At 45.7% G+C, this 24,720-nt stretch overlaps 1 protein-coding gene across 3 annotated transcripts in view; it reads right to left on the reverse strand.

The window, feature by feature from the left end:
* Positions 1–213: 213 nt before the first annotated feature.
* Positions 214–24,720, reverse strand: part of LOC132572376 (zinc finger protein 595-like) — a 28,262-nt gene continuing 3,755 nt past the window's right edge. The window contains exons 1-5 of one of the 3 annotated variants that reach the window (XM_060239311.1): positions 24,316–24,636; positions 23,210–23,259; positions 22,946–23,072; positions 4,570–4,794; positions 214–3,519 (exon numbers count right to left, since the gene is read on the reverse strand). In XM_060239311.1, the coding sequence (XP_060095294.1) occupies positions 614–3,519; positions 4,570–4,794; positions 22,946–23,072; positions 23,210–23,233 (3,282 nt within the window). In that variant the 5' untranslated portion in view covers positions 23,234–23,259; positions 24,316–24,636 and the 3' untranslated portion in view covers positions 214–613. Of the gene's footprint in view, positions 3,520–4,569; positions 4,795–22,945; positions 23,073–23,209; positions 23,260–24,049; positions 24,158–24,315; positions 24,637–24,720 lie in introns of those variants that run through there. The other 2 variants (XM_060239310.1, XM_060239312.1) reach the window with 2 other exon arrangements.

Genomic DNA, 24,720 nt, shown 5'->3' on the forward strand with positions numbered 1-24,720 from the left:
AGGATACAATACTGACTGTTTCAACAGTATTGCATCCCCAAGAATACACTACAGCCTCATCTAGTATGGCACACAGGTGACCTGGATTCCAGTTCCTTTGCAGCCACATAGCTCAACATAAGATCTTGGCTTGCTCACTCTTGTAGCCTATTCTACCCTGAAGGGATGTCGTGAGATTAAGGGAGAGGGTGAAGCATGCAGGCTTGTCCTGAGCTAAACTAACAGGTTCAAATAATCAGAACTATTATTTCACCAGCAACAAGAACATCCTTTTTCTGCTTTAAGACAATGGGTGCTTTGAGGCTGCACAGGTAAAGATACTGTTTGTGAGGTAGTTGATCGCCTTTCCTTTTATGAAGATCTTGAGCTTGTCCCAATATGTATTCACAGCCCCTGATGAAGTGGGCTGTGGTCCACAAAAATTTATGCTGGAATAAAATTATGTCAAATCTTTAAGGTGTCACAAACTGCCTTCTTATTTTTGCCCCAATTACTAACCTGGCTATGCCTCTGGAATGTGCAAGTATTTCTGTCCTGACACATCCTGGGCTGAGTAGAAGCACCTCACATAATCAATCAGGGACTGACCCATTACATCATGGGAAAACAAGACTTAAAAAATCTGATTGGACTGATCCACTTTGGGGGCCTCTGATGAGTTCTCTTTGAAATGTCCCTCTCTGTGTTTGTTGAGGGCTGCCTTTGTTTTGTAATCTTTGTCGCATTCAGTACATTTAAATGGTCTCTCTCCTGTGTGGGTTCTCAGGTGATTCTTAAGAATGCTGCTGGTGGTGACTCTTTTGTCACAATGAGGGCAGCTAAAAGGTTTCTTGTGGACATTCTGGTGTTTATCGAGGTTTGTCTTCGACTTGAAATGTTTCCCACATTCAGTGCACGGATAGGGACGGAGGTCTGAATGAGTCGTCTGATGCCGGATGAGGTTTTTGGTTTCACGAAATCTCTTCCCACACTTCTGGCACTGATATGGCCTCTCCGAAGTGTGGGTTCTCTCATGTCTTTTGAGGGAATAACTATCTCTGCAAGACTTTCCACAGTGAGAGCACACATGCTTTTGTTGACCTGCTGAGACACCTTGAAAGCCAGAGCGGGTTAAACTGTCCTTATAGCGTTGGTCATTGTTTAATCCTGGAATGGAACTGACTCCTATGGGGATGTTCTGATGTTTAATAAGGGTTAAACTAGGTGCAAAGTGTTCCCTCTTCTCAGATGACTCTGGGAGGCTGTCTTCAGTACAGGCTCCATGTTGCCTAGGGTTGGCCAAATTGTAAGTTCCTTCATGGACATTTTGTTCTTTGTGGCTACCTTGATCTTTAGTGACCCCTGAGAGATCCCTTGAGGTTTCACCACCATCTAAACCTTTCACAGAATGTTCTCTTAAGTGGGTGTTCTGACGCTTAGTGAGAATGTCACTATCAACTCTCGCAGAGAATTCAGCCAGGGATTCTTGCACATCTAACCCTTTAGAGGAATATTCTTTAACAAGGACACTCTGGCATTTAGCAGGCAAGGAGCCATCTGCACTCTTGGAACATTCGGCAGAGTTTTCTCCTCTGTGGTGCTCAGAGAGAGTTGAATTGTCAGACCAGTTATTGGAATTTTCATCCGTGTCACTAGCCTGGTCTTTTGCCAGGGCTGAGCTATCAACTAGATCTTTCTCACTGCTGGGAGAACGCTTTAGACTTCCATTCAAATGCCTGTCCTGATGTCTACAGAAGGAATATTTGGTTCCAAAGGCTTTCCCACAAACAGAGCACTGGAAGGATCTCGTCTCCATGTGGATACGCTTGTGCCTGTTGAGGGAATGATTGGTCCTGAAGACTTTATGGCAGAAAAGGCATTTCTGGGCCTGTCCTTCCACATGTGTTTCCTGATGATGAGTGAGAGAATACCTGTAGGCAAAGGCTTTCCCACAGACACCACACTGATAGGGTCTGCCCATCACGTGCAGTTGCAGGTGCCTCGAGAGGGACATTTTGGTGGTGAACCCTTTCCCGCAGTAAGAACATTTATGCAGACAGGTTTTTCCTTCTGTGTGGGTTGCTTCATGATGGATTAGAGTGTATCTGTAGGTGAAGGTTTTCCCACAGATGGTGCATTTATAGGGTCTGCTGTCTGCATGGATGCGCTGGTGCCTGTTGAGATTATATTGAGTTGCATAGGTTTTCCCGCAGCTATAACACTGATAGGGATTTCCTTTCATCTGCCCTTCCTGTTGGCCAGCATGGGGTAGCTTTCTTTCTTCAACCATTCCCTGACTGTCAGCATTGTCAGATGTTTCTCCTGTAATGTGCGTGTTCTGATGATTAGCAAAACACTGACTGTCCTTGAAGCTCTTCCCACAGTCAAGACATGTGTGGAGAGTTTCTTCCATGTCAACCTTTGGCTGAGTTAGACCAGCCCCGAAGGGTTTTCCACCAGCAGACTCTGCACCACGTTGCATTTCTACATGGGTTTCATGATTTTGTGCTCCTCCCTTCAAGATGTCCCCTTTGTCAGGTTGCTGACATTGTTGCTCCTTCCTGTGGATTCTCTGATGATTCACAAAACATCTTTCAGTCTTAAAACACTTTCCACAATCAGGGCAGGTGTAGACATATTCTTCTGTGCCACTGCCCTCCTGGTCTAGATATTTGTGAGGTTTCTGGTTTTTGTGGGTGAGCAAATGATTAGCCAGCTTTCTGCGATCTGCAAAGCTCATACCACAATCTGGGCACTTACAAGTAGCTTTCTTTTTGTGCAGTGTCTGATGTCTGATTAGGGACAATTTCTCCCGATAGCATTTCCCACAGTCCAAACACTGATGGAAACTTTCTCCCCCATGGACCATTGCCTGATGCATACTGAGATCTTCCTCTCCCAGAAAGCTTTTCCCACAGTCAGGGCAATTGGAGAGATGGGCTCCTGCATGGGCTGTCATCAGATGTTTGATGAGATACCGCTCCTCTGTGTAGCTTCTGTCACACGCAGGACACTGGTATGTCGTCTCACCAGTATGACTTCTCCGATGCTGGGTGAAAGAGGCACTCGTCATGAAGCTTTCCCCACACTCAGGGCATTCGTAAGGTTCCCTTCCTGAATGGGGAGTTCTCGTGTGTCTCCTTCCACGTGTCCCACGGTTTGTTTTTTCAAGGAAGCTTTTCTTATGGGGGGGCCATTCATACAGTTTTGCTTCATCATGGATTGTTGTTAAATGCCTCTTAAGCGATGATTTTCTATTAAAGGTGTTCCCACACTGAGGGCAAACAAACAGATTCTTCCCCGGATCGGCTCCCCGCTTCCCCTTTCTGCTCTTAATGAGTCCTCGGTCTTTTTCTCTGGTCCAACAGAGTGGCATCCTCATACTGCCCTGCAGCTGTCCCAGCCGTTCGCTCTGCCAAGGCTCACAGCCTTCTTGCTTCACCTCACATTTACCCAGCAAAGCTGCCCGGGGCTTTGTTATCTTGAGACATTCCTGCTTAACAGTCTTCTCCTCCTCTTTCTCACTTGAAGATTCATTATCTGCCGGCATAAGGACAGAAAGAAATCAGTCTCCCTGAGTAGGCTTGGAAAGGGTACAGAAGACCTCAATAAAGGACTCAGCCACAAAAAAAGGACAGCATATGACCCTTGCTTTGGCCACCTCACACCACAGGTTCACCCCACCCCAGTCCCATGCCTGAATAAGAACTTTCATTTCTTCATTCACTATGGGTGTAAACATTTCAGCTTGACCCAGCCTTTACAGGTAATAATTTATTCAGTCGTACTTTTTGAGTGTTCTTTGTAGCATCCCGTTGAATCTGCTTAAAGTACCTCATACTGTATTTTTTGCCAGTACATTTTTACATTAAGCCTACCCTGCCTATCTGTCAACAGCTGACAGCAGCTTTCAGTTACTCTGAATTGAGCAATTGGTTCCTGTTTTACACTCCTCACCACCCACCTGTATGGTCAATTGAATTCAGAGCAGGACTCATTTTGTAGCAGGAGCTCCTTTGCATATTAGGCCACACACCCCTGATGTAGCCAATCCTCCAAGAGCTTCTTGGAGGACTGGCTACATCAGGGGTGTGTGGCTTAATATGCAAAGGAGCTCCTGCTACAAAATGAGCCCTGATTCAGAGTATAAATTCAACTGTTTTATAAAGTCTATGGTTTTCATCAGGTACTCTGTATGCACCTGATGAAGTCAGTTCTGAGTCACAAAAACCTGTATTGGAATAATTGTTGTTAATCTCCAGGGTGCTGCTGTTTAATCCTGTTAGAGCAGCTGCTGTGTAACCATGGATAACCAACTGCATGGAGAAAAAATGTCCTGGATATTTAATAGTGACTTAATGGGATGTTATTTACCTCCATGCCATGAAAACCCTCAGCTACCCACATCCACAAATAAAGCTTCTTTTACAGGGATAGGATATTTTTGCAGGCCTGTTGTCAACTCCCCTAATTAACTGCACATCACTTCCCCCTCACACCCTGGAAAGATATTCCATAGGGCCCTGAAGACAAAATGGTGTACAAAGCTACCAGCAATGCATCTCCTACAAGGGTACCAGTCCTCCTAACCTGAACCGGATGAATCTGAACTGGGCACACTGATAGGGCTCCGGTAGGAATTCCACCACTTCCCTGGCTCTGGCCATCCAGTCAGCTGCAGTGTAACTGGATTCTCCTCAGTGTCTTTGTTCGAATTCTGGGCTTCTGGGGTCCAGGCCTGCTGCCCTTGGTTGAGACAGGCCAGTAATTCAGATTTTTGGATTGGAAATCCTTGTTGGAGTTGAAGGGGAGGGGCTGAAAGAGAAGGGAAAGATATGAATGAGTAACTAATCCATTCTTCTGTGTAAAAAATAAAATAAAATACATTAGAGGAGAAGAGATTGGATTTATACCCCACCCTTCACTTCGAGTGGCTTACAATCTCCTCCTCTTCATCTCCCCACAACAGATACCCCATGAGGTAGGGGGGCTGAGAGAGCTCTGAGAGAACTGTGACTGACCAAGGTCACCCAGCAGCTGCATGTGGAGGAGTGGGGAAGCAGTTCTCTGTCAATCAGTATTCTCTTGTCCCTTCCTCTGGAAGGAAACCGAGCAAATAGTCAGCCACTATCTCCAGGCACTCCTAAATATTAATTTTTTTCAAAATAGTATAAACCCCTGCCAGAGCATTAAAAAGCAACTGAAAATATTTTGCAGCTTTAAATAACTCTTACAGAATGGCCCTCAGGCTAAAAGCACACCATGAACACAATTTAAAGAGACCTAACTCAGATTCTGAACTTTGTGATTTGGTTATGTGTATAAAGCAAATTTGAACTGAAGAATCAACATGTAATTGATTAGACCGATCTATTAAAATCTTCTGATTAATTAAAAAGGTAGCTGTGACTAAATTAGCCTATAATTTTTTTTTAAAGCTATTTTAATAGCAAAAGTTAAGAAAAATCATCTTAGAAGCAACATTCATGAGCAGCTAGTCATATGTGAGCTTGCTAAGGTCAGCACAAAGAAGCTTTGTGACGGGGAAATAACATAGGAAAACTTTAACAAAAATTGAACAATTGTTGCAATACTGAGGACAGCCAGTTTGTTGTCATGACTGGATTAGGATCTGTCAGACTTGGGTTCAAATACCCACTCTGCCACAGAAGTTTGTGATGCAGAGGCAAGTCAGTTGACAGCACTTTCCAACACTTCCCTCCCACATGTGCTGCAGCCCTAATCCAAATCAAGGGTAAATAGCTGCTTTCTAAAAAACACATCTGGAAAAGCAATCACAGATACCTCTGTCCCACTGGAGGCAAATGGCGAGCCAACTAACTTGCTCCATTAGTTTCACTCAGATGGAATCACAACTAATGAACCTGACAGGGAGCACCTAGGGTCAACAACCTGAGCTTCATTTGTTGTGGCCCGCACCTGGTGCTGTCTGAGAAGGTCAGGAACGCTTTCCCACTTTTATTACGCCATAGAATATGTGAAACAGAGCTAAACGAGGAAGAGGAAGAAGTTGTTATACCCACCCTCCACTTGGGAGTCTCAGAGTGGCTTACAATCTGAGAGAGCTCTGAAAGAATTGCTCTTGAGATAACAGCTCTGAAAGAACTTGTGACTGACCCAAGGTCACACCAGCAGCTGCAAGTGGAAGAGCAGGGAATCAAGCCTGGTTCTCCCAGATTAGAGTCCACACTCCTAACCACTATACCAAACTTTGTTGGTCTTAAAGATGCCACTGTACTCAAGCTTTGTTCACAGGTTTGTAACACAGGTTTATTGCATTGTTTTATGTACTGTAACACTTTCTTCCATTTTTAAAAATTGTAATTTGCCTTAAGTATTGCCAAGAAAGGTAGACTCAAAATGAAGTAGACAAACACTTGTGCAACCAGCAAAAATGCAACAGGCACAGCCTTTCTTGACACCAAGAAGTCACGAGAATGCTTCACTTGTTGGATTTTACCCTTTTGATGGAACTTACACAGGTTGTCAAGAAAAAGACAAGACAACTGCACTCTCCACCATTCTCCGGTTGCACAAGTGCTGCTTACAAGGTTACCAGCTTTTGAACTGCCCTCCCCTTGGCTGTCCCTTTAATATCAGTTGATCTACAGCAAATATGAGGTGGTGTTAGTTAATTTCATACCAGAAAAAGCTTCTGCTTCTAATTTCTACACATTAAAGGGACAAGAGACTTTTCTCCAGGTGTTTTAGAAACTCTGGTCCCACACAGCCTGTGTCACAGATCAAATGAATACTGGGTGCAACTGCTATGCTGCAAGTTGGAAAACACAAGGACAGCTTTTTGTGTTCCAAATTGGCCAGGAAACAACTGTTAGTAGAACGACCCTTGGCACTTACCGTGAGGGGTCCTTATCCTAAGAGGACAGGAGGACATCTTGGGTGTTTTCCCACTGTCCAATCAGGGAGGCAGGAATCTTAAAATCTTCCTCCTCCTGTGGCTGTGGGAACCACCCCTCTCTCAGTTCGGGTAACTCCGAGAAGCAGTAGGAAGAATATCATACCTAAAAAACGCTCCTGATGTAAACAACTAACAGTCGGTGAGAAAAAACAATTGCATTAATCAGGCCGACCGACTAGAAGAAAAAAACCTTATAGGAATAAACAGATAAGTAATGGATAACAGATCTTAGCATGAAGTAAGAAAACTTAGATGAAGGTTATATAACTAGATACAGAGAGATACTGCCCAAGGTAGGGCGAGAGAAGGGAGGGCAAGATGTCCTCCTGTCCTCTTAGGAGAAGGACCCCTCACGGTAAGTGCCAAGAGTCGTTCTCCCTAAGAGGCGGAGGACATCTTGGGTGCTCCCAGAGCAGTATGTTAATCAGGGTGGGATCACCCTACTCAGGCAGTACATGCTGTAGGATTCGTCTGCCAAAGGCTGCGTCCGCCGACGCGTATGCATTCAATTTGTAGTGGCGTATAAAGGTGGAGATGGATGACCACGTAGCCGCTTTACACACCTCCTCGACAGAGGCGTTCTTATTAAAGGCTGCATTGGTGGCCGCACTTCTGGTAGAATGTGCAATGATCCCTGCAGGAACCGGAAGGTGTAAGGCTTTGTACGCTTCCGTTATACACTGCTTGATGGCGTAACTAATGGCCGACTTGGACATTTTCTGACCCAATCTGGGCGCCGCTATGTTAATGAACATGGAATCTGATTTACGAATAGACTCAGTTCTAATCAGGTACGCCTTGATTGCTCTCCGTACATCCAGGGTATGCCATGTGCGCTCCTTGGGGTGCTTAGGATCCGGACAGAACGATGGTAAGTTGATCTCTTGGCTTTGGTGGAACCTAGACAAAATCTTCGGCTGGAAGGTAGGGTCCGGATAAAGAACAACTTTGTCCTTGTGAAATACACATAACTCTCGCTTAACCGACAAGGCTCCAATTTTGGATACCCTCCTGGCCAATGTTATCGCCACCAGGAAGATAGTTTTCATGCGCATCATCTTTAGAGGCACCGACATTAAGGGTTCAAAAGGTGGATTTGTTAAGGCTGAAAGCACTAGATTCAGTCACCAGGTAGGGAAGCGATGAGTTTGTGGTGGGGAACTCATAGAAGCCCCTCTAAGAAAGCGACGAATATGAGGATGTGATGTCAGATTCACGCTGCCCACCTGCTGGAGTACCGAGGACAAGGCCGCAACCTGACGCTTGAGGGTAGCCAGTTTCAGGCCCGACTGAAGACCGTCCTGAAGAAATTGGAGAATCTTAGGAACAGAAGGATGCAGTGGGTCCACTTTCTTTCTCTGACACCACCACCTTTCCATGACATGTTGTAAATCCGCATCGTGGACTGCTTTCTGGAGGCCAGGATGGTATTCGTCACGTCGCTAGAATAACCTAATTCTAACAACGATCTCCTCTCAACCTCCAGGAGGTCAATCTCAGCCAGTCTGGGTGAGGATGCCACACCGGTCCCTGTAATAGCATGTCTGGCCACGCTGGCAGATGAAACGGCTCCGTTATTGACATCTTTTGGATTGATGAGAACGAGTGACGTCGAGGCCACCAAGGAGCCACCAGAATGACTTCGGCCCCCAACAAACTGATTCTTCTGAGTAACTTCGGGATGACCGGGATTGGAGGAAAGGCATACAGCAGGCCTTGAGGCCATGGAGATGTCAGAACATCCGTGGACTCCGCCTGTCTGTGGTAGTACCTCGTGAAAAATCGTGGAAGTTGGTGATTCTGATAAGACGCAAATAGATCTAATACCGGTGAACCAAAGTGCTCCACTATCCTTAGAAACAGAGTCCTGTTGAGGGACCACTCCCCCGACTGAGCCAGTCTGCCGTGACATTGCAAATTCCCTTGATGTGCTCCGCCCTTAGTGACTTCAGGTGGATCTCTGCCCATTCGAACAGTCTTTGGGCCTCTTTGAGGAGGGAACTGGATCTGGATCCCCCTTGATTGTTTAGGTAGGCTTTGGCTGCTATATTGTCCGTCCGAATTAGGATATGCTGCCCAGACACCTGTTCCTGAAAGTGCAGCAGAGCCAAGCGAATGGCCCGAAGTTCCAGGAGGTTGATCGGCAGGCTCGACTCCTTGGTCATCTACTGACCCTGTGTGGGAATCTCGTTGAGGGTCGCCCCCCAAGCTGAGAGGCTGGCGTCTGAGAACAGCTGTATCTCTCTCTCTGTGTGAAGTAGACTCTCCCCTGATGCAAATTGACATCCTTGGTCCACCACAGCAGACTTTCCTTGACGCTCCTGGGCACCGTCAGAGACATGGCACGCCTCTCCATGATCCGGACTTGATATGGACGTAGAAACATCTGCAACTGTCTGGTGTGGAAACGTCCCCACTGAAGCGCCTCCAGGTTTGATATCAAAAGGCCCATGAGACGTGCCAACATCTGAAGAGACGACGATGACTCCTGTATCACCTGTTGTACCAATCTCCTGGTTTTCAGTATCTTGTCTTCTGGGAGAAAGATAGAGTTCCGATTCGTGTCGATGATCATGCCCAGGTGTTCCAGTCTCTGTGTTGGGCATAGATGACTCTTGGATAGGTTGATTATGAAACCGTGCTGTTGAAGACAACTGATAGTCCGTTGAACGTCCTGCTCTGCATTCTTCTTCGACGTGGATCTTATCATCAGGTCGTTGAGATAAGGGTGCACGTGCACTCCCCTCTGTCTTAGGAGTGCTATCAGGTTCACCAGCACCTTGGTGAATATCCGCGGCGCCGTTGCGAGGCCGAATGGTAGGGCTCTGAATTGGTAGTGGTGTCCGTTTACACAAAAACGAAGGAATCTGCGATGAGCAGGAAGGATCGGTATGTGGAGATAGGCCTCTGTCAGATCCAAGGATGACACGTAATCCTGATGATGCAGGGCTTCTGTTATGGATTTGATGGACTCCATCCTGAAGTGGCGAAGTTTTATGTACTTGTTCAGAAATTTCAAGTCCAGGATTGCCCTCCAGTCCCCGTTTTTCTTGGGAACCGTGAAAAAGACGGAATAAACACCTTGATATCTCTGCTGCGTAGGTACTTGTTCTATTGCCACGATTTCTAGCAGATGTTGAATAGCTTTGAAGGTGATGTCTCTTCGTTCCGGGTTTGAGCGAAGAGGTGACATAATAAAACGATCCTGAAGAGTCCTTTTGAACTCTATCGGGTAGCCCCATGAAACAATCCCCAGAGTCCAAGAATCGGCCTTCGATGCCGCCCACACGTGGTGAAAATGTAGAAGGCGGCCCCCAACTGGGATGGACCCCCAGTCATGCTTTATTGGGCTTGGAACCTTTCTCGAACTTGTCTGACCTGTCGGGCTGGTTCCTCTGAAATTGGGGGTTGGAGAAGTTCTTATGGAAGTTCTGTTTGGGTTGTCCCCAGGATGATCTTCTATACTCCTGTTTAGGTTTGGAGGTGCTGCTGGAGGCACGAAAGGAATTAGGCCCGAATCCTCTTCTGTTGGGCCATCTCAGATACTTGGGCATGGCCTTCTTCTTATCTCGGGTTTCCACCAGGATCTTATCCAGGGCATCTCCGAACAGTTTCTCTCCTTGGAAAGGGTAGGCTGAAACGATCGATTTTGAATGAGTGTCTGCTGGCCAGGCCCGAAGCCATAGGCCTCTTCTTGCCACGGTGTTTGACGCCATCGCTCTAGCGGAGAAGGTAAGAGCATCCAAAGAAGCATCCGCTGAGAACTCGGCCGCCCTAAGAAGTCTGTTGATGCCCTCCAGGATTCTTTTATCCGCCTCCGGTAATAGCTGGGTTAGACATCTTATCCATACGATTGCTGTTCTGGACACTATCGAGTTGGTGGCAGCCGCCCTGATGGCCAGGGCCGTGGCTTTATGGCTCCTCCTTAGTGCTAGGTCAATCTTTCTGTCCCAGCTGTCGCGGATCGAACCATGGCCGTCCTCGGCTAGCAAACCATGGGACTGCAAGGCTGCAATCGGAGCGTCCACTAGGGGGACCAGAAGCATATCGTTAGCAAAGGTAGGAAACTCATATAGCTTCTTAAGAAAATTGGGCACTTGTTTGTTAGAGTTTGGCTTGGCCCACTCAGACCTTAGCTGCCGTTCAAAGAACTCAGGGAAGGGAAAAACCTTATCAGAAGATCGGTACCGGGGAAAAAATTCCGTGTTTCCCTTGGGCTTATTTTTGGGATTAGTCAAGGGACTGGAAGACTCCTGGTCCTCTGGGGACGCTTGGAGCTCTAGTGCAGATAAAACCTTGGCCAGTAGGGGCTGGAACTCTTCTGCCTTGAAGAAACGTGAGGAGGGTTCTGGAACAGCAATGTCCTCTATCTCCTCATCTGATAAGAATTCACCCTCCTCCCGGTCTCCCCCGTAGGAGTCCTTGGACTGGCCCCCAAATATGGACCTCTCACTCTCTAGCTGATTGCTAACTAAGGTCCTCTTATGGGTCATAGAATGACCTGCTCTATCTCTAGATCTCTTGGGTGACGGTGATCTGGAGGAGGAACGTGAGCTGCGGGGCCCCGATCTCTTATGGGCAGCTGCCTTGACTGCCTCACCCACAGTCTGTCTTATGGATTCTAAGAACTCTGAAAGAAATGAAGATCCCATAGTGGGTACGTTACCCGAGCCCCTCTGGGGCTGGTAGGTCTGCTGGGCTTCCTGGTCAGGCTGGCTGTCCTCCAGGTCAAAGTCTCCTGCCAGGAGGTTGCCATCGGAGGGCCCCTGCGCTTGAAAACTGCACGGCTACTGACCGGCCTCTTTTCGCGCCTTTTTGCTCCCTGCAAAATGGCTGCCGGTGCTGGGGAAGGAAGCCGACGAGGAAGCCTCTTCTGCGGCTGGTGAAGACCAACGCCGCTTGCGCCCACTTCTCTGAGGGCCGCCCCTACAGGGCACGTTGCCGGCAGCCGCGGCAAGCCCAGCGGTCATGCCGGCTCCGGGAAGCTGTTTCTCGGCTCCGCGTCCAGCGCCAAGAGCCGGTCCGTCGCACATGAATGTGTCCTTTGTCCGACGTGCCATCCGCCTCCTCTTCGAACCGCGGCTTGGATTTCGGCTCAGGCCGCCGCCGTTCCACTCCTCGTGTCAAGGGGGGGGGGAGGGAAGGAGGAATCAGCTGAGATAACAAGCAGAGGAGGCTGGGGTTGATGAAAGTGGAAGACAGATAGATCTGAGAAGCTAGCCAGAAGATGAGAAGACACAACTAGTAAGGAAAGGGCAAATAAAGAGGAAGGAATCTTTTTTTTTAAAAAAAAGGTAAAGATCAAGTATAGAGGGATAGGAACCTATCCTAAAAGCTTGCTCTCCCTTTCGAGGCAGGAAATAAACTGAGAGAGGGGTGGTTCCCACAGCCACAGGAAGAGGGAGATTTTAAGATTCCTGCCTCCCTGATTGGACGGTGGGAAAACACCCAAGATGTCCTCCACCTCTTAGGGAGAACACATAGGCTGTAATCTTACTTGGGCACAGTCATGGCAGACAGTTATGTTCCGCCTGGACTCTTAAATTGTTCCTTTGTTGTCATATGGGCAATTTCAAGTTTTTGTGATGTTTTTGATTTTTAAAATGTTGCAAGGTACTAGTTTGGGCAGGATCTGTTTTCGGGTTTGGCCTATAGCTTGCCTACGGAAATACACAGGATTTGTTCTTATGAATCTTAAATTTGAATCTCTAGTTAGATGGGGCTTGTACCATTTTTAAATCTGCAATGCTGGCCCTGACTGAAGCCAGGTCTGACCACTGGTCCATCTACTCCTGTGTTGTCTGCTCTGATTGGCAATGACTCTTTGACATCTAAGAATCATAGAGATGGAAGGGACCTCTAGGGTCATCTAGTCCAACCCCTGCACAATGCAGGAAACTCACAAACACCTCCCCCTAAATTCACAGGATCTTCATTGCTGTCAGATGGACATCTAGCCTCTGTTTAAAAACCTCCAAGGAAGGAGAGCCCATCACCTCCCAAGGAAGCCTGTTCCACTGAGGAACCGCTCTAACGGTCAGGAAGTTCTTCCTAATGTTGAGCCGGAAACTCTTTTGATTTAATTTCAATCCATTGATTCTGGTTCTACCTTCCGGGGTCACAGAAAACAATTCCACACCATCCTCTATATGACAGCCCTTTAAGTACTTGAAGATGGTGATCATATCACCTCTCAGCCACCTCCTCTCCAGGCTAAACATGCCCAGCTCCTTCAACCTTTCCTCATAGGACTTGGTCTCCAGACCCCTCACCATCTTCATCGCCCTCCTCTGGACCTGTTCCAGCTTGTCTATATCCTTCTTAAAATGTGGTGCCCAAAACTGAACACAATACTCCAGGTGAGGTCTTACCAGAGCAGAGTAAAGCGATACTATCACATCACGTGATCTGGAGACTATACTTCTGTTGATACAGCCCAAAATTGCATTTGCCTTTTTAGCTACCGCATCACACTGTTGACTCATGTTCAGCGTATGATCCACTAAGACCCCTAGATCCTTTTCGTACATACTACTGCTAAGACAAGTCTCCGCCATCCTATAACCATGAATTGGATTTTTCCTACCTAAATGCAGAACTTTACATTTATCCCTGTTAAAATTCATTTTATTGATTTTAGCCCAGTTTTCCAGCCGGTCAAGGTCATCCTGTATTCTGTTCCTAATTTCTTCTGTGTTTGCAACCCCTCCCAAGATACTTCCCTCCTCCAGGAGATGCAAGGGCACTTGTAGATTTCTGCAACGAACACGCACCACAGTCCCCACCCCTTCATTCTGAAAAGTATAAACCTCTGGGCTCCTGTCACAATAACAGTAAAACTAGAGATCTTCGAAATGACAACATCTTTCCTGAGCAACAAAGCACTCACCTGGCACAAAGCTAGCACAGTACAGTGGTCAGAGTGTTGGGGTAGAATAGAGAGACTTGTGTTCATATCCCCACTCACCATACACTCCCTAAGCTATCATGGACCTCAGTCCCTTTTTCTGCCTAATTTACCTCACAGGATTGTTGTGATGATTGACAGAAGCCTGTATGATGTCCATGAGCTCCTTGGAGGCAGAGCAAGACAGAAACCAAATTTTTAGCTGGTGCCTCATTCTTTTGTGATGTACCTGGAAAACTGCCTGCTTTTTCTAAGAAAAAGAAGGCTAGCAGGCCTAATGTTGTTGTTACAGAACAGTGCAGGAGGCCATCAAGAGGCACTGCTTATCTATATAATGTTATCCTGGCACACAGGGTTTTATTTACCACAACATTTACTTCTTGGCTTCCAGTCAGACAGTCCACAAAGAAACAAACTACAAGGCCATTGGAAAACCGCACATTAAAACTACAAAAACAGATACCAAGAAACTCTTGAGAATTCCCTCTTATGAGTACAATTTGCCTATCAAGGACAAAACAAGAGTCTGTGGATCACCACTGGAGGCTACCTAAAGCTGAGCCTGGTAGTTTTTGAAGAGTATTAATGCCATCACTTCATACATTTGAGCTGTAGGCTGAGTGCTAGTGCTACCCATGTGGATGGGTCAGCAGTGGTAAGGTCATTGTCTCCCAGCCAGTGTCCGCATTGCCTAGCTAGGCATGACAGTGGTGCAAAGATGTAATGTATGTAATGGCCTCATACACATAAGGCAGCTTTAAGGAGCCCCTCCCTCATGGAAATTAAAAAAAAGCAGCATCCACCCCTCTGCTGTAATCCAGGAAGCAGCCTTCAGGGCCTAATCATGTACTTGCAAGGGTCCCTCTGACCCCCTGAAGCCAGATGTTCTCCAAGCAACCAGAAGCAGGGCATGACAAAGGCTGGCATGCCCACTACACAAATATGACCAACAACTGTCTATTATTTGACTGCTGCCAAATATCCCATGAAGCCAAGAATACTGCTGTGTAGGTGGTAAGTTCCCTTTTTAAACATTTCACTGTGGTATCAGCAAGGGCAGGGCTGCTGGTCCTTTAACCCTGCAGCTGGACCACTTTCTGAACCTGCAGGCAGCACTGGACAGGAAGCAGTGATGAAGGGCCCTTTCCCTGGGACTACTCAGGACTCCATCTTGTTTACAGCAAGAGGGAGGAAATACCCCTTACCTACAATCTGGCGCTTTACTCTGAAAGAACTTGTGAGGGACTCAATACACATTTTGTTTTTCATTAGTAGCCGTTACTTTCCTCCCCCGCACCGTTTTAATTACGTTTTTCATTGTGGTATGCTTTGTTACTAAGGGTACAGCAGCTTGCCTCCTAGCCCTGCATCAGTCAAGGGCAAAACCTAGCAGCATCTTTTTTTACATTAAAAAAATAAGGCAGCTTTAGACTGACCCTATGTTCCAAGATACAAGCCACAGGGAGTTGCTCAGTGAAGCCTTCTCGTGTAGCCAACATTACTTTATTGAGGCACCTTAAAGGCTAACAAAAACTTATACCATAATAAATTAGTTGTTTTTGTATTGTTATGTGCATGTGTGTGCGCACACCTGGAAGGCATGCAGGGCCAGATTAACAATTAGGCCAAGCAGGCACTGGGCCTATGGGCTCCTATGCCTTTAGGGGGGCTGGGCTGGCTTTTCTCCCTGTTTTCCCCCCTGCTTGCAGCCCTCCCAGCCTGCACGCACAGCTAGCAACTGAGCCACTCTTTGCCCAACTTGCCTGGTGCAGCTACTGCTGGCATCATCACCAAGTTTGCAGGCTGCAGCAGGGGCCACAAGCAGCAAGCTGGGTGCCCCAACTCTGAGATAATTTGCTAGGGGGCCCCTGACATTTTGACTGCCTAGGGGCCTCCACAGGGTTTAATCCTGTGAGCCTGCTTCGGCGGGGAGGGTGGGATATACTGTTAAAATGTTATTATTATTATTAATCTAGCACTGAAGGCATGGCAACCTCTGGTGACTAACCCCCACTGGGGGCCTGGAGGATATTCAGGGAGGTGACTGAATAAAGCCTGCCCAGTCCTCCTGACTACTGGTATTTCAAGGAGATCTCCCATCCAAGTACTTGCCAGAGTCGACCCTGCTTAGCTTCTGAGTTCTGACGAGATTAGGCCTGCCTGAGCTGTTCAGGTCAGGGCATAAATTTGTTAATCTAGAAGGCAGAAGAACATTTGGTTCTTTCGGTAACAGCAGACTAACATAGAACTTGTCCTTAGCTAATGCTGTCACGATAACAATTGTGCTTTACATAAATATTGGAGTTCCTGATGATTGTAGTATCTTTTCTGTCATTAACATTTGACCAGTATCTAGTAATAACCGACTGGTCAATTAACCAAATCTTGTTCTTGTCTTTTTTTGACTGCTCAGATGCCCAACACAGGGCATGATGGTAATAGTCAAGCCCAGGTAAACATACCCAGCACTCAGTCACCAGAAATATACTGCCTTAGAATATGGAGGTTCCATTCCTAGTTCTGTTGGTAACCACTGATACACCTATCCAATTGATTGCCAATTGAACAGCAAACATTCTCCCCCTCAAAAAAATTCAGACCTTGTGCCTGATAAGCACGCACGCATGCACGCACACAAACAAACCTAGAAGAGTTGGTTTTTATACCCTGCTCTTCCCTACCCAAAGGACTCTCAGAACAGCTTACAATTGCCTTCCCTTTCTCTCCCCACAACAGACGATGCTCTGTAAGGTACGTGGGGCATGCAGCTGGCTTCATGCGGAGGTGTGGAAAATCAAGGTTCTCCAGATTAGTAGTCTGTGCTCTTATCCACTACACCATGCTGGCTCTCAAGGTGAAGCTTTTATTGGCACAGAGATCAATGTTATCAGCAGTCACTGTCTGCATGCTAAGGTTACAACTACAGGGGCCAGTTAAATTGGCAAGCCAAACCATCTGACTAGCTGATTATTTGTCCACCCTGCCCTCCAGAAAGTCTAATAAATAACCCTCAGCATAACCCTTAACACCTTCAGATATTCAAAGTCTTGAGTTAACCCTTACAACAACACTGTAAAGCAGGGCAAGATTATCATCCCATTTTTCAGACTGAAAAGGCCAAGAGATGGTGGGTGACTTGTGTAAAGCCACCTAATAGCAGATCCAGTTAGGGTTGCCAAGCCCAATTAAAGAAATATCTGGGGACTTTGGGGGTGGAGCCAGGGTGTGACAAGCATAATTGAACTCCAAAGGGAGTTCTGGCCATCACATTTAAAGGGACCACACATCTTTTTAAATGCCTTCCTTCCATAGGAAATAATGAATAGGGGCACCTTCTTTTGGGGCTCATAGAATTGGACCCCCTGGTCCAATCTTTTTGAAACTTGGGGGTATTTTGGGGAGTGGCACTGGATGCTATACTGAAAATTTGGTGCCTCTACCTAAAAAAAACCAGCCCCCACAGAGCCCCAGATACCCACAGACCAATTCTGCATTATTTCCTATGGGAATAAGTCTGCATAAGGAATAATAGAGTTCCCAGCAGACATTTCCCTCCCCTCCCCCTGCTTTCTGAAGACCCTGAAGCAAGGGGGGGGGGCCTCCAAACCGAGGGATCCTCTGCCCCCACCTGGGGATTTATATATAAAAAAACATGTCTGTGATATAAATAGGCTACCAGACTTTTAAATACTTTTAAAATATATTTATATATGCTTTTTAAATATAAAACTGCTTCAGACTTAATATATTTGACACAAAAGTCCACAGTGACAACCATAAAATACAATTAAATCCTAATAAACAGAGCCCATAGTGATTTACTAATACAGCATACAACGTGAAGCCTCAGTGCCTGTATCCAGTATGTGTGGAGAGTGTTGTGGCCAGCAATGGAGTGGAAGGCTTTGCTCATGCTTCTAGTAAAAGGAACTGGCTTACTCCCGTGTAATATACAGCACAAGTGGAAGATATTATAATACTGATGAAGTGGGAACACAAAACGCGTCTATTATATTATTGTAACTATTTACTTGTATGCTGTATTAGTAAATCACTAGGGGCTCTGTTACAAGGATTTAATTGCATTTTATGGTTGTCACTGTGGACTTTTGTGTCAAATAGGGGAGGGACGGTGGCTCAGTGGTAGAGCATCTGCTTAGTAAGCAGAAGGCCCCAGGTTCAGTCCCTGGCATCTCCAACTAAAGAGGGCCCAGGCAAATAGGCGTGAAAAACTTCAGCTTGAGACCCTGGAGAGCCTCTGCTAGTCTGAGCAGACAATACTGACTTTGATGGACCGAGGGTCTGAATCAGTATAAGGCAGCTCCATATGTTCAAATATATTAAGTCTGAAGCAGTTTTATATTTAAAAAGCACATAAATATATTTAAAAAGTATTTAAAAGTCTGGTAGCCTATTTATATCACAGACATGTCGTTTGTAGATATCCTCACTGTGATCCTCTTGTTGATTATGGTAATACCCACCTGGGGATTGGCAACCCTAGATCCAGTACTCAGACGCAAGTCCTCCTGATTTGTAGGCCAGTCTCTTGGCCATGACACCATATCAGATATAAAATGCTGGGAAATATAGTTCTGTTTTAGTACTAAGGCTGTCTCACATAGGGTGCATCTATCTTACAAATTTACATTTGTTTAATACTACTTTAATTGTCATGAAATCCCTCAAAGGATTTCTGGGAAATCCTGGGGATTTTACTGTATAAAGATATTTAGAATTCCCTTTTAAAGCTCCCATGGAGACAGTCAATGGCTATTAAGTCAGTTTCAGCCTGTGGTGTAGCTCTGAGCTACCAACAGCCTGGAGAAAAACAAAATTGTCCTTTCCCTTTATTAGAGACTTAATGGGGTGGTATTTAGCTCCGTGCCACGAAAAGCTTCAGTTGCCCATTTTGACACACTAGGGTCTGGGACCAGCATACCTGAAGGACTGCCTACTCCCTTATGAACCAACCCAACGTCTACAGTAATTTTCAGAGCCCCTGCTTTGGGGTCTCCACCTTTTTGAGAATAGGTAAATGGCAATCTGGGAAAGGGCATCAATGTTTTTATTGTTTCTGAGTTTTTATTGTTTCTATGGGATTCTATGCGTGCTAAGCTCTGGTTTTAATTATTTTAATGATTTGTCCATACCATACCAAACCTTTAATGGCATAATAGATTCAGATAAAAATACACAGAATATAAAAATTTAAACATTGGAAATAAAATCAAAATGAAACCGAGCTTACAGATGCATTCAAACATGGTCAGAATTAAATTTAAGGATGTCAGCCAGAAATTTTGCCACAGCCTCACTTACCACCCCCTCAGTATCACTCAATAAATAATAACAGGGTGGCAGAATAGACAAATCTGGGGGGAAAGAAAGCTTGCCAAATAAATCTTTACGGAGGTTATGGTAGAAAGAACAATCAAGCAATATATGCTGGATTGAGTCAGGAGTATTTGCTCCACAGGAGCAAAGTCTGTTGGCTAAAGGGACTCGCTGATATCTCCCTTGTAAAACTTTGGAGGGTAACACATTTAGTCTAGCCAACATAAATGCCCTGCGATGACTTGGAGTGGTTAAGTCTTATAGATAATTGGGCATTTTGCCACAGAAAGCATAGAGACCTAAGGAAGCTGGAGAGCAAATATAAGGGTCAGTTGGCCGTAATTTCGTTTCCTCCGATTCCCACAGTCTCAATTTAATACATCTGAAGATATATGACTCATCAGAGGTAGAAAAATCATCTACCTCTAACCCCAATTGATTGAGTTTGGACAGAAGCACTGCTGTCCAGGATGAAATATATGGGTCTCTTTTCATACAACCAAGAAGGCTGTTAGGATCTGTTCTAAAGTGAATTTTGAGCCAGTATTTAAACACTGCAATCCAGGCTTTTGTCTCCACCAAAGACTGACCCACTTCAGAGCAGACAGCAAAGTAGGACACACATTTTGGCAAACCAAGAATTTGTCTAAAGAATGAGGCTTGAATGCCCTCCACTTTCCTGGTAAAAGCTGAGATCCATATAGGGATACCATAGAGAATTTGGGCAAGCGTTTTGGCTTTGAACACTTTAATAGCTGCTGGAACTAATTGGTTGCCCCTTGCAAAGAAAAACTGTTTAATTTGAGCAGCTGAACATTTAGCCAAGTTGACGGTGTTGTTACGATGTGAAACCCAGCTTAACTTGTGATTAAAAGTGATCCCCAAGTATTTAAAAATTTTTGTTTGCTCGATTGTTGAGTTGCCAATAAACCATCTCTGTGGGCGCCAGCAATTTGAACAGACAACTACTTTAGATTTGGCGTAATTGATAGAAAGTGAATTACAATTATAGTAGTGATAAAAGGCATTCAAATACCTTTGCAGGCCCACTCTTGTACAAGAGAGGATGGTAGTGTCATTGGCATAAAGTAATAAGGGACCGCTCGGCCTGCAAGTTTAGGTGGATGACCGTTAATAGGGTTCAAAAATTGTGCCAGGTCAGTTAAAAATAAATTAAAAAGATGCGGGGCCAGCACACAACCTTGTTTAACCTCCTTTAACACTGGGATTTTACTAGTCAAGTCACCGCTAGAAGAAAATTTCACTTGGCAAAAGGTATTTTTTTAATGATTTGTCATTGTTTTAATGTTTTTTAAGATGTGATGTTATTATGTACACTTTAATTTGTTGGACTCCTGGGTGGCCCTTAAAAAGGCAGGGTATACATTTTGTAAAATAAAATATATAAAAATTCAGGCTCTGCTAAAGGGACAGGCATTCCCCCCCACCCCAATCTGTCAGCAGTCCTAATACAAATATGCTCTAGTGAAGTCTTATCTATGGTTTTTCAATAACACAATTCTCCAGAATTTCTAGGAAAGACAAAGAGAGAGAAGCGCGCGTTAGGACCTGTAGTGGAAATGCAGAAGACTGGCTCAATGAGTTCGGTGCTGTGACACAGTTCTCCTCTGTACCTACCCCACCTTTCCTTATCCATGAATAGCTATGTGCTTGTTTCCCCTGCCTTTGCACCTGAATGTGTTTGCCTTTAGAATTACAGAGTTGGAAGGGACCTCCAGAATCAATAAGGACAAGCAACAGAATCAATTGCAAAGACTCATCAGCCAAGTCTGGAAGGGCCTGGGATGTGTTATACCTCCCAAGGTTAGTGATGGCTGATTTGGAACCTGTGTGAGACCCCATGTTGCTTATAAGCTGGGACAGTCTCAGAGAGAGACAAGCCAGGGGGAAGCTCAGCCAGAGATGTTTTGCTGATTTTCCTGTAACCCTTATATGCTGCTGTAAGCATTATTATTCTATCTTAGTACTTACTAGCTGGTGTTTTGTTAATAAATCCTTTTTTCTTAACTAAGATCCCATTTTTATTCAGTCTACAAACCCAAAAGAATCTGTCGTATGATACTGTAAAAAAAAAAAACACCTCTAGCAAAACTGGGGCACTTAAAGATCAACAGATTTATCTTTAAGGTGCTACAAGCCTTTACCCCACAATTTACAGCCAGAATTTCTTGAGAATACCTCACAGCTAAGTCAATCTGGTTTACATTTGCTATGTGTTGCAAAATTAGGGCTGGATTGAGTCTCAGTTGCCTGCCTATGCTAACCCAGTGCTATTTCAATTTCTATATTAATTAGACTCCATAGTTAGAACTCTGGTTCTGTTTCCCAGGAGGCTTTAGGACGCTATGAGTGATGTGACCTTGTTTCAGATAACAGTTGTCTTTTAGCCTCAGATGACACTTGCATTTTGGAATGTTTATATACTGTCAAATTCCAAATAGATACCACATCAGAACCTAGTTTCCTGGGACTCTTTGAGTCACCCTAGCTCTTCTTAGGGTGAGAGCCAGTTTGCTGTAGTGGTTAAGTGTGTGGACTCTTATCTGGGAGAACCGGGTTTGATTCTCCACTCCTCCACTTGCAGCTGCTGGAATGGCCTTGGGTTAGCCATAGCTATCGCAGGAATTGTCCTTGAAAGGGCAGCTGCTGTGAGAGCCCTCTCAGCCCCACCCACCTCACAGGGTGTCTGCTGTGGGGGGAAAAGATGTAGAAGATTGTAAGCCACTCTGAGTCTCTGATTCAGAGAGAAGGGTGGGGTATAAATATGCAATCTTCTTCCTGGGCTTCCTTGGCCTTTTTGACTCAGAAAGATAGAAAGGGTTGAACTCTGTTGTGTACTTTATCACAGAGTTGATTGGCAGTTACATTGGCTCATATGGATGGAAAGGGGTACTTAATGTGTGAATGTATTCTGGTTCGGGGTCTTGATGACAGCATCCAAAGATATCCTTTATAAAATTACTGAGCACAATGTTTAAATATTGAATTTTGATTAATGGTATAGGACAGGGGTGGCCAAACTTGTTTAATGTAAGAGCCACATACAATAAACGTCAGGTGTCTGACAGCCGCAAGACATGAATGTCAGAGAAGATGATATTGGATTTATATCCCGCCCTATACTCTGAATCTCAGAGTGGTCACAATCTCCTTTACCTTCCCCCTCCCCACAACAGACACCCTTGTGAGGTAGGTGGGGCTGAGAGAGCTCTTACAGAAGCTGCCCTTTCAAGGACAACTCCTATGAGAGCTATGGCTGACCCAAGGCTGTTCCAGCAGCTGCAAGTGGAGGAGTGGGGAATCAAACCGGTTCTCTTAGATAAGAATCTACACACTTAACCACTACACCAAACTGGCTCTCAGAAGGAGGGAGGGAAAGAAAGCAAGCAACTTTAATTCTAAATGCATTTTCCAAACTGCCAGCTCGCTTGGCTTGGTGAAGTGATTTAAAAAGACACATGCCTTCTCCAAGCCAGCTGGTGGGGGCTTTGTGAGCCACACAATGTGTGTGAAGGAGCCACATATGGCTCCAGAGCCACAGTTTGGCCACCCCGGTATAGGAGTCTTTTATGTTTTAATGAATTGTATATGGGAGTGAAGTTAAAAAAATAGGATGTGTTTTGGAACAACTTGTCTCCATGCAACTGGGAAACGAGTTTCTCTCCCTCCCCAAATGAAGGCAATGGAAATGAGAACCCTGATTTCCCCAGCACTAAGATTTCATATATCTGTCAGTCTTAAAAGAATGGACTCCCCCTTACCAATGGAGAGGAGTGTCTTGTAGCTCTCCTGCATGACATCATGGTAGAGGCTTCCTTGATCTGGGGCCAGGAGAGCCTGTTGCCCCTTAGCAGAGGCAGCGATCACCTCCTGGTAGGCTTCTAGGACCTGAAACAAGGAAAACAAACCTCAGCAGTTCACTCACAATTGCCTGAGGCCTAGAAGTTGAATGCAGAAATTTTAATTCCCCCAGCCTTTCAACATAACACATCACCTGGGGGGAGGGGAGAAATCAACTGACTTACCTGGGCAGACTCGGTTTTGGCCATTTGGGCTGATCTCACATGGATTTGATCTGGAAAGTGAGAAGAACCAGTGCAAAGACTCAGAATTTTTTTTTTTTAAGTCAAACTTAAAGACACACAACATCTAGTGTTGGAAAGGCGATCATGACCATGACACTTGGACCAGCTCAGTCTCTTTTCTGATCTACACTTGAACTATATAAAGGACAGGCACTTCCTTCTTAGAGGGATTCCCCCCTTCCTTCAAATCCCTCTTCCAACCCTCCCCCCTCTCTGTAACATCCTAGACTTAACCCCTTAGTCCTCATCTCCAACTGAAACAAAGCACATACTGGCTCCCTTCCGTTTATTGCTTCCCTCACACTCTAAATTTAGATTGCAAACTACTTGGGGCAGGGGTCTGTTTTGCTTACACAGCTCTATAAAATGCCACCTATGTTGATGGCGTGTAATTAAATAAAAGCAGCAACTACCATCTCCCAATAAACTACGGAACAAATTGTGGACCCCCTCCCAGCTCCCTATCTTTTCTAGCTCAGGCAAGGATTTGAAATCTAAATTAAGGCTCTGCCGGGAAGACTAAAGAGTACTGCTGAACATGTGCAAAGTAACCCCCTCGCCTCGCTTATGCAACTAACCAGAGCCCAGCCCACAAGGCCATTTCCCAAACGGAGACCTGGTCTCCGTTTAGACTTATTTAAATCTGGAGTTGAATTCCAAGAGAAGTCCACACACTTGGGGGTTTCAGGGGGCATTCAAATAGGCTTGGGCGCCTCGATGTCTCTCATCATGTGAATCACACAGCAACTGAACACACACAAACACACACACACCCCGTACCTCTCGTTGTTAGAAATAAACGACTGATTGCAGAAAAAGTTGCAATGCTCTGGGCTGCTCAGAAATCGCTCGTCTCCACTTTGCAAAACCTCTTTTTATTTCCACTGTATTATCCCTCCTCCCACCCGTCGCTGGATCTTTCCCCTTGGCCTCCTTCGAAGGGTTCCCCCCCCTTCCGTTTCTAGATATGGTAGGAAGTCCCCTTTCCTTTCCTGTCCATTCCCAACCCCCTTCCCGCCCCCACCCCCACCCCCACCATCCATTACCTGGATCTCCAATGGAGGAATGAATGTGGCCGCAGAGCCCTAGTTCTCGCCAGGATCAGACCCTTGCGCCTAACTTCTGCAGCAAAACTCCCACCACCAGGAAAGGTTAGCACAAAGAAAACAGACCCTTCTTCTCCTTTTTTCCCTGGAAAAAGAATCCAGCTTGGAGGAGGAGGAGGAGCTGGATCGCGGATCACAATGGAGTCAGCAGCATCTGAACTTAAAAGCTCAGCCCCCAACCCACGGATGGTGAGAAAAGAGAAAGCCAAGCGGCAGCCCCTCCCTTAGAGGAAACCAGAGACCTCTGGCGGCAAGAGATAATGAAACAGCCTCTCATCCCCCGATCCCTTTCCTTTGCTTGCGGAGGGCTGCCTCTCAGAAGACGGAGTTCCTGTACAAAAAGGC

The sequence above is a fragment of the Heteronotia binoei genome, chromosome 5, assembly GCF_032191835.1.
Source record: "Heteronotia binoei isolate CCM8104 ecotype False Entrance Well chromosome 5, APGP_CSIRO_Hbin_v1, whole genome shotgun sequence".
NCBI lineage: Eukaryota > Metazoa > Chordata > Lepidosauria > Squamata > Gekkonidae > Heteronotia > Heteronotia binoei.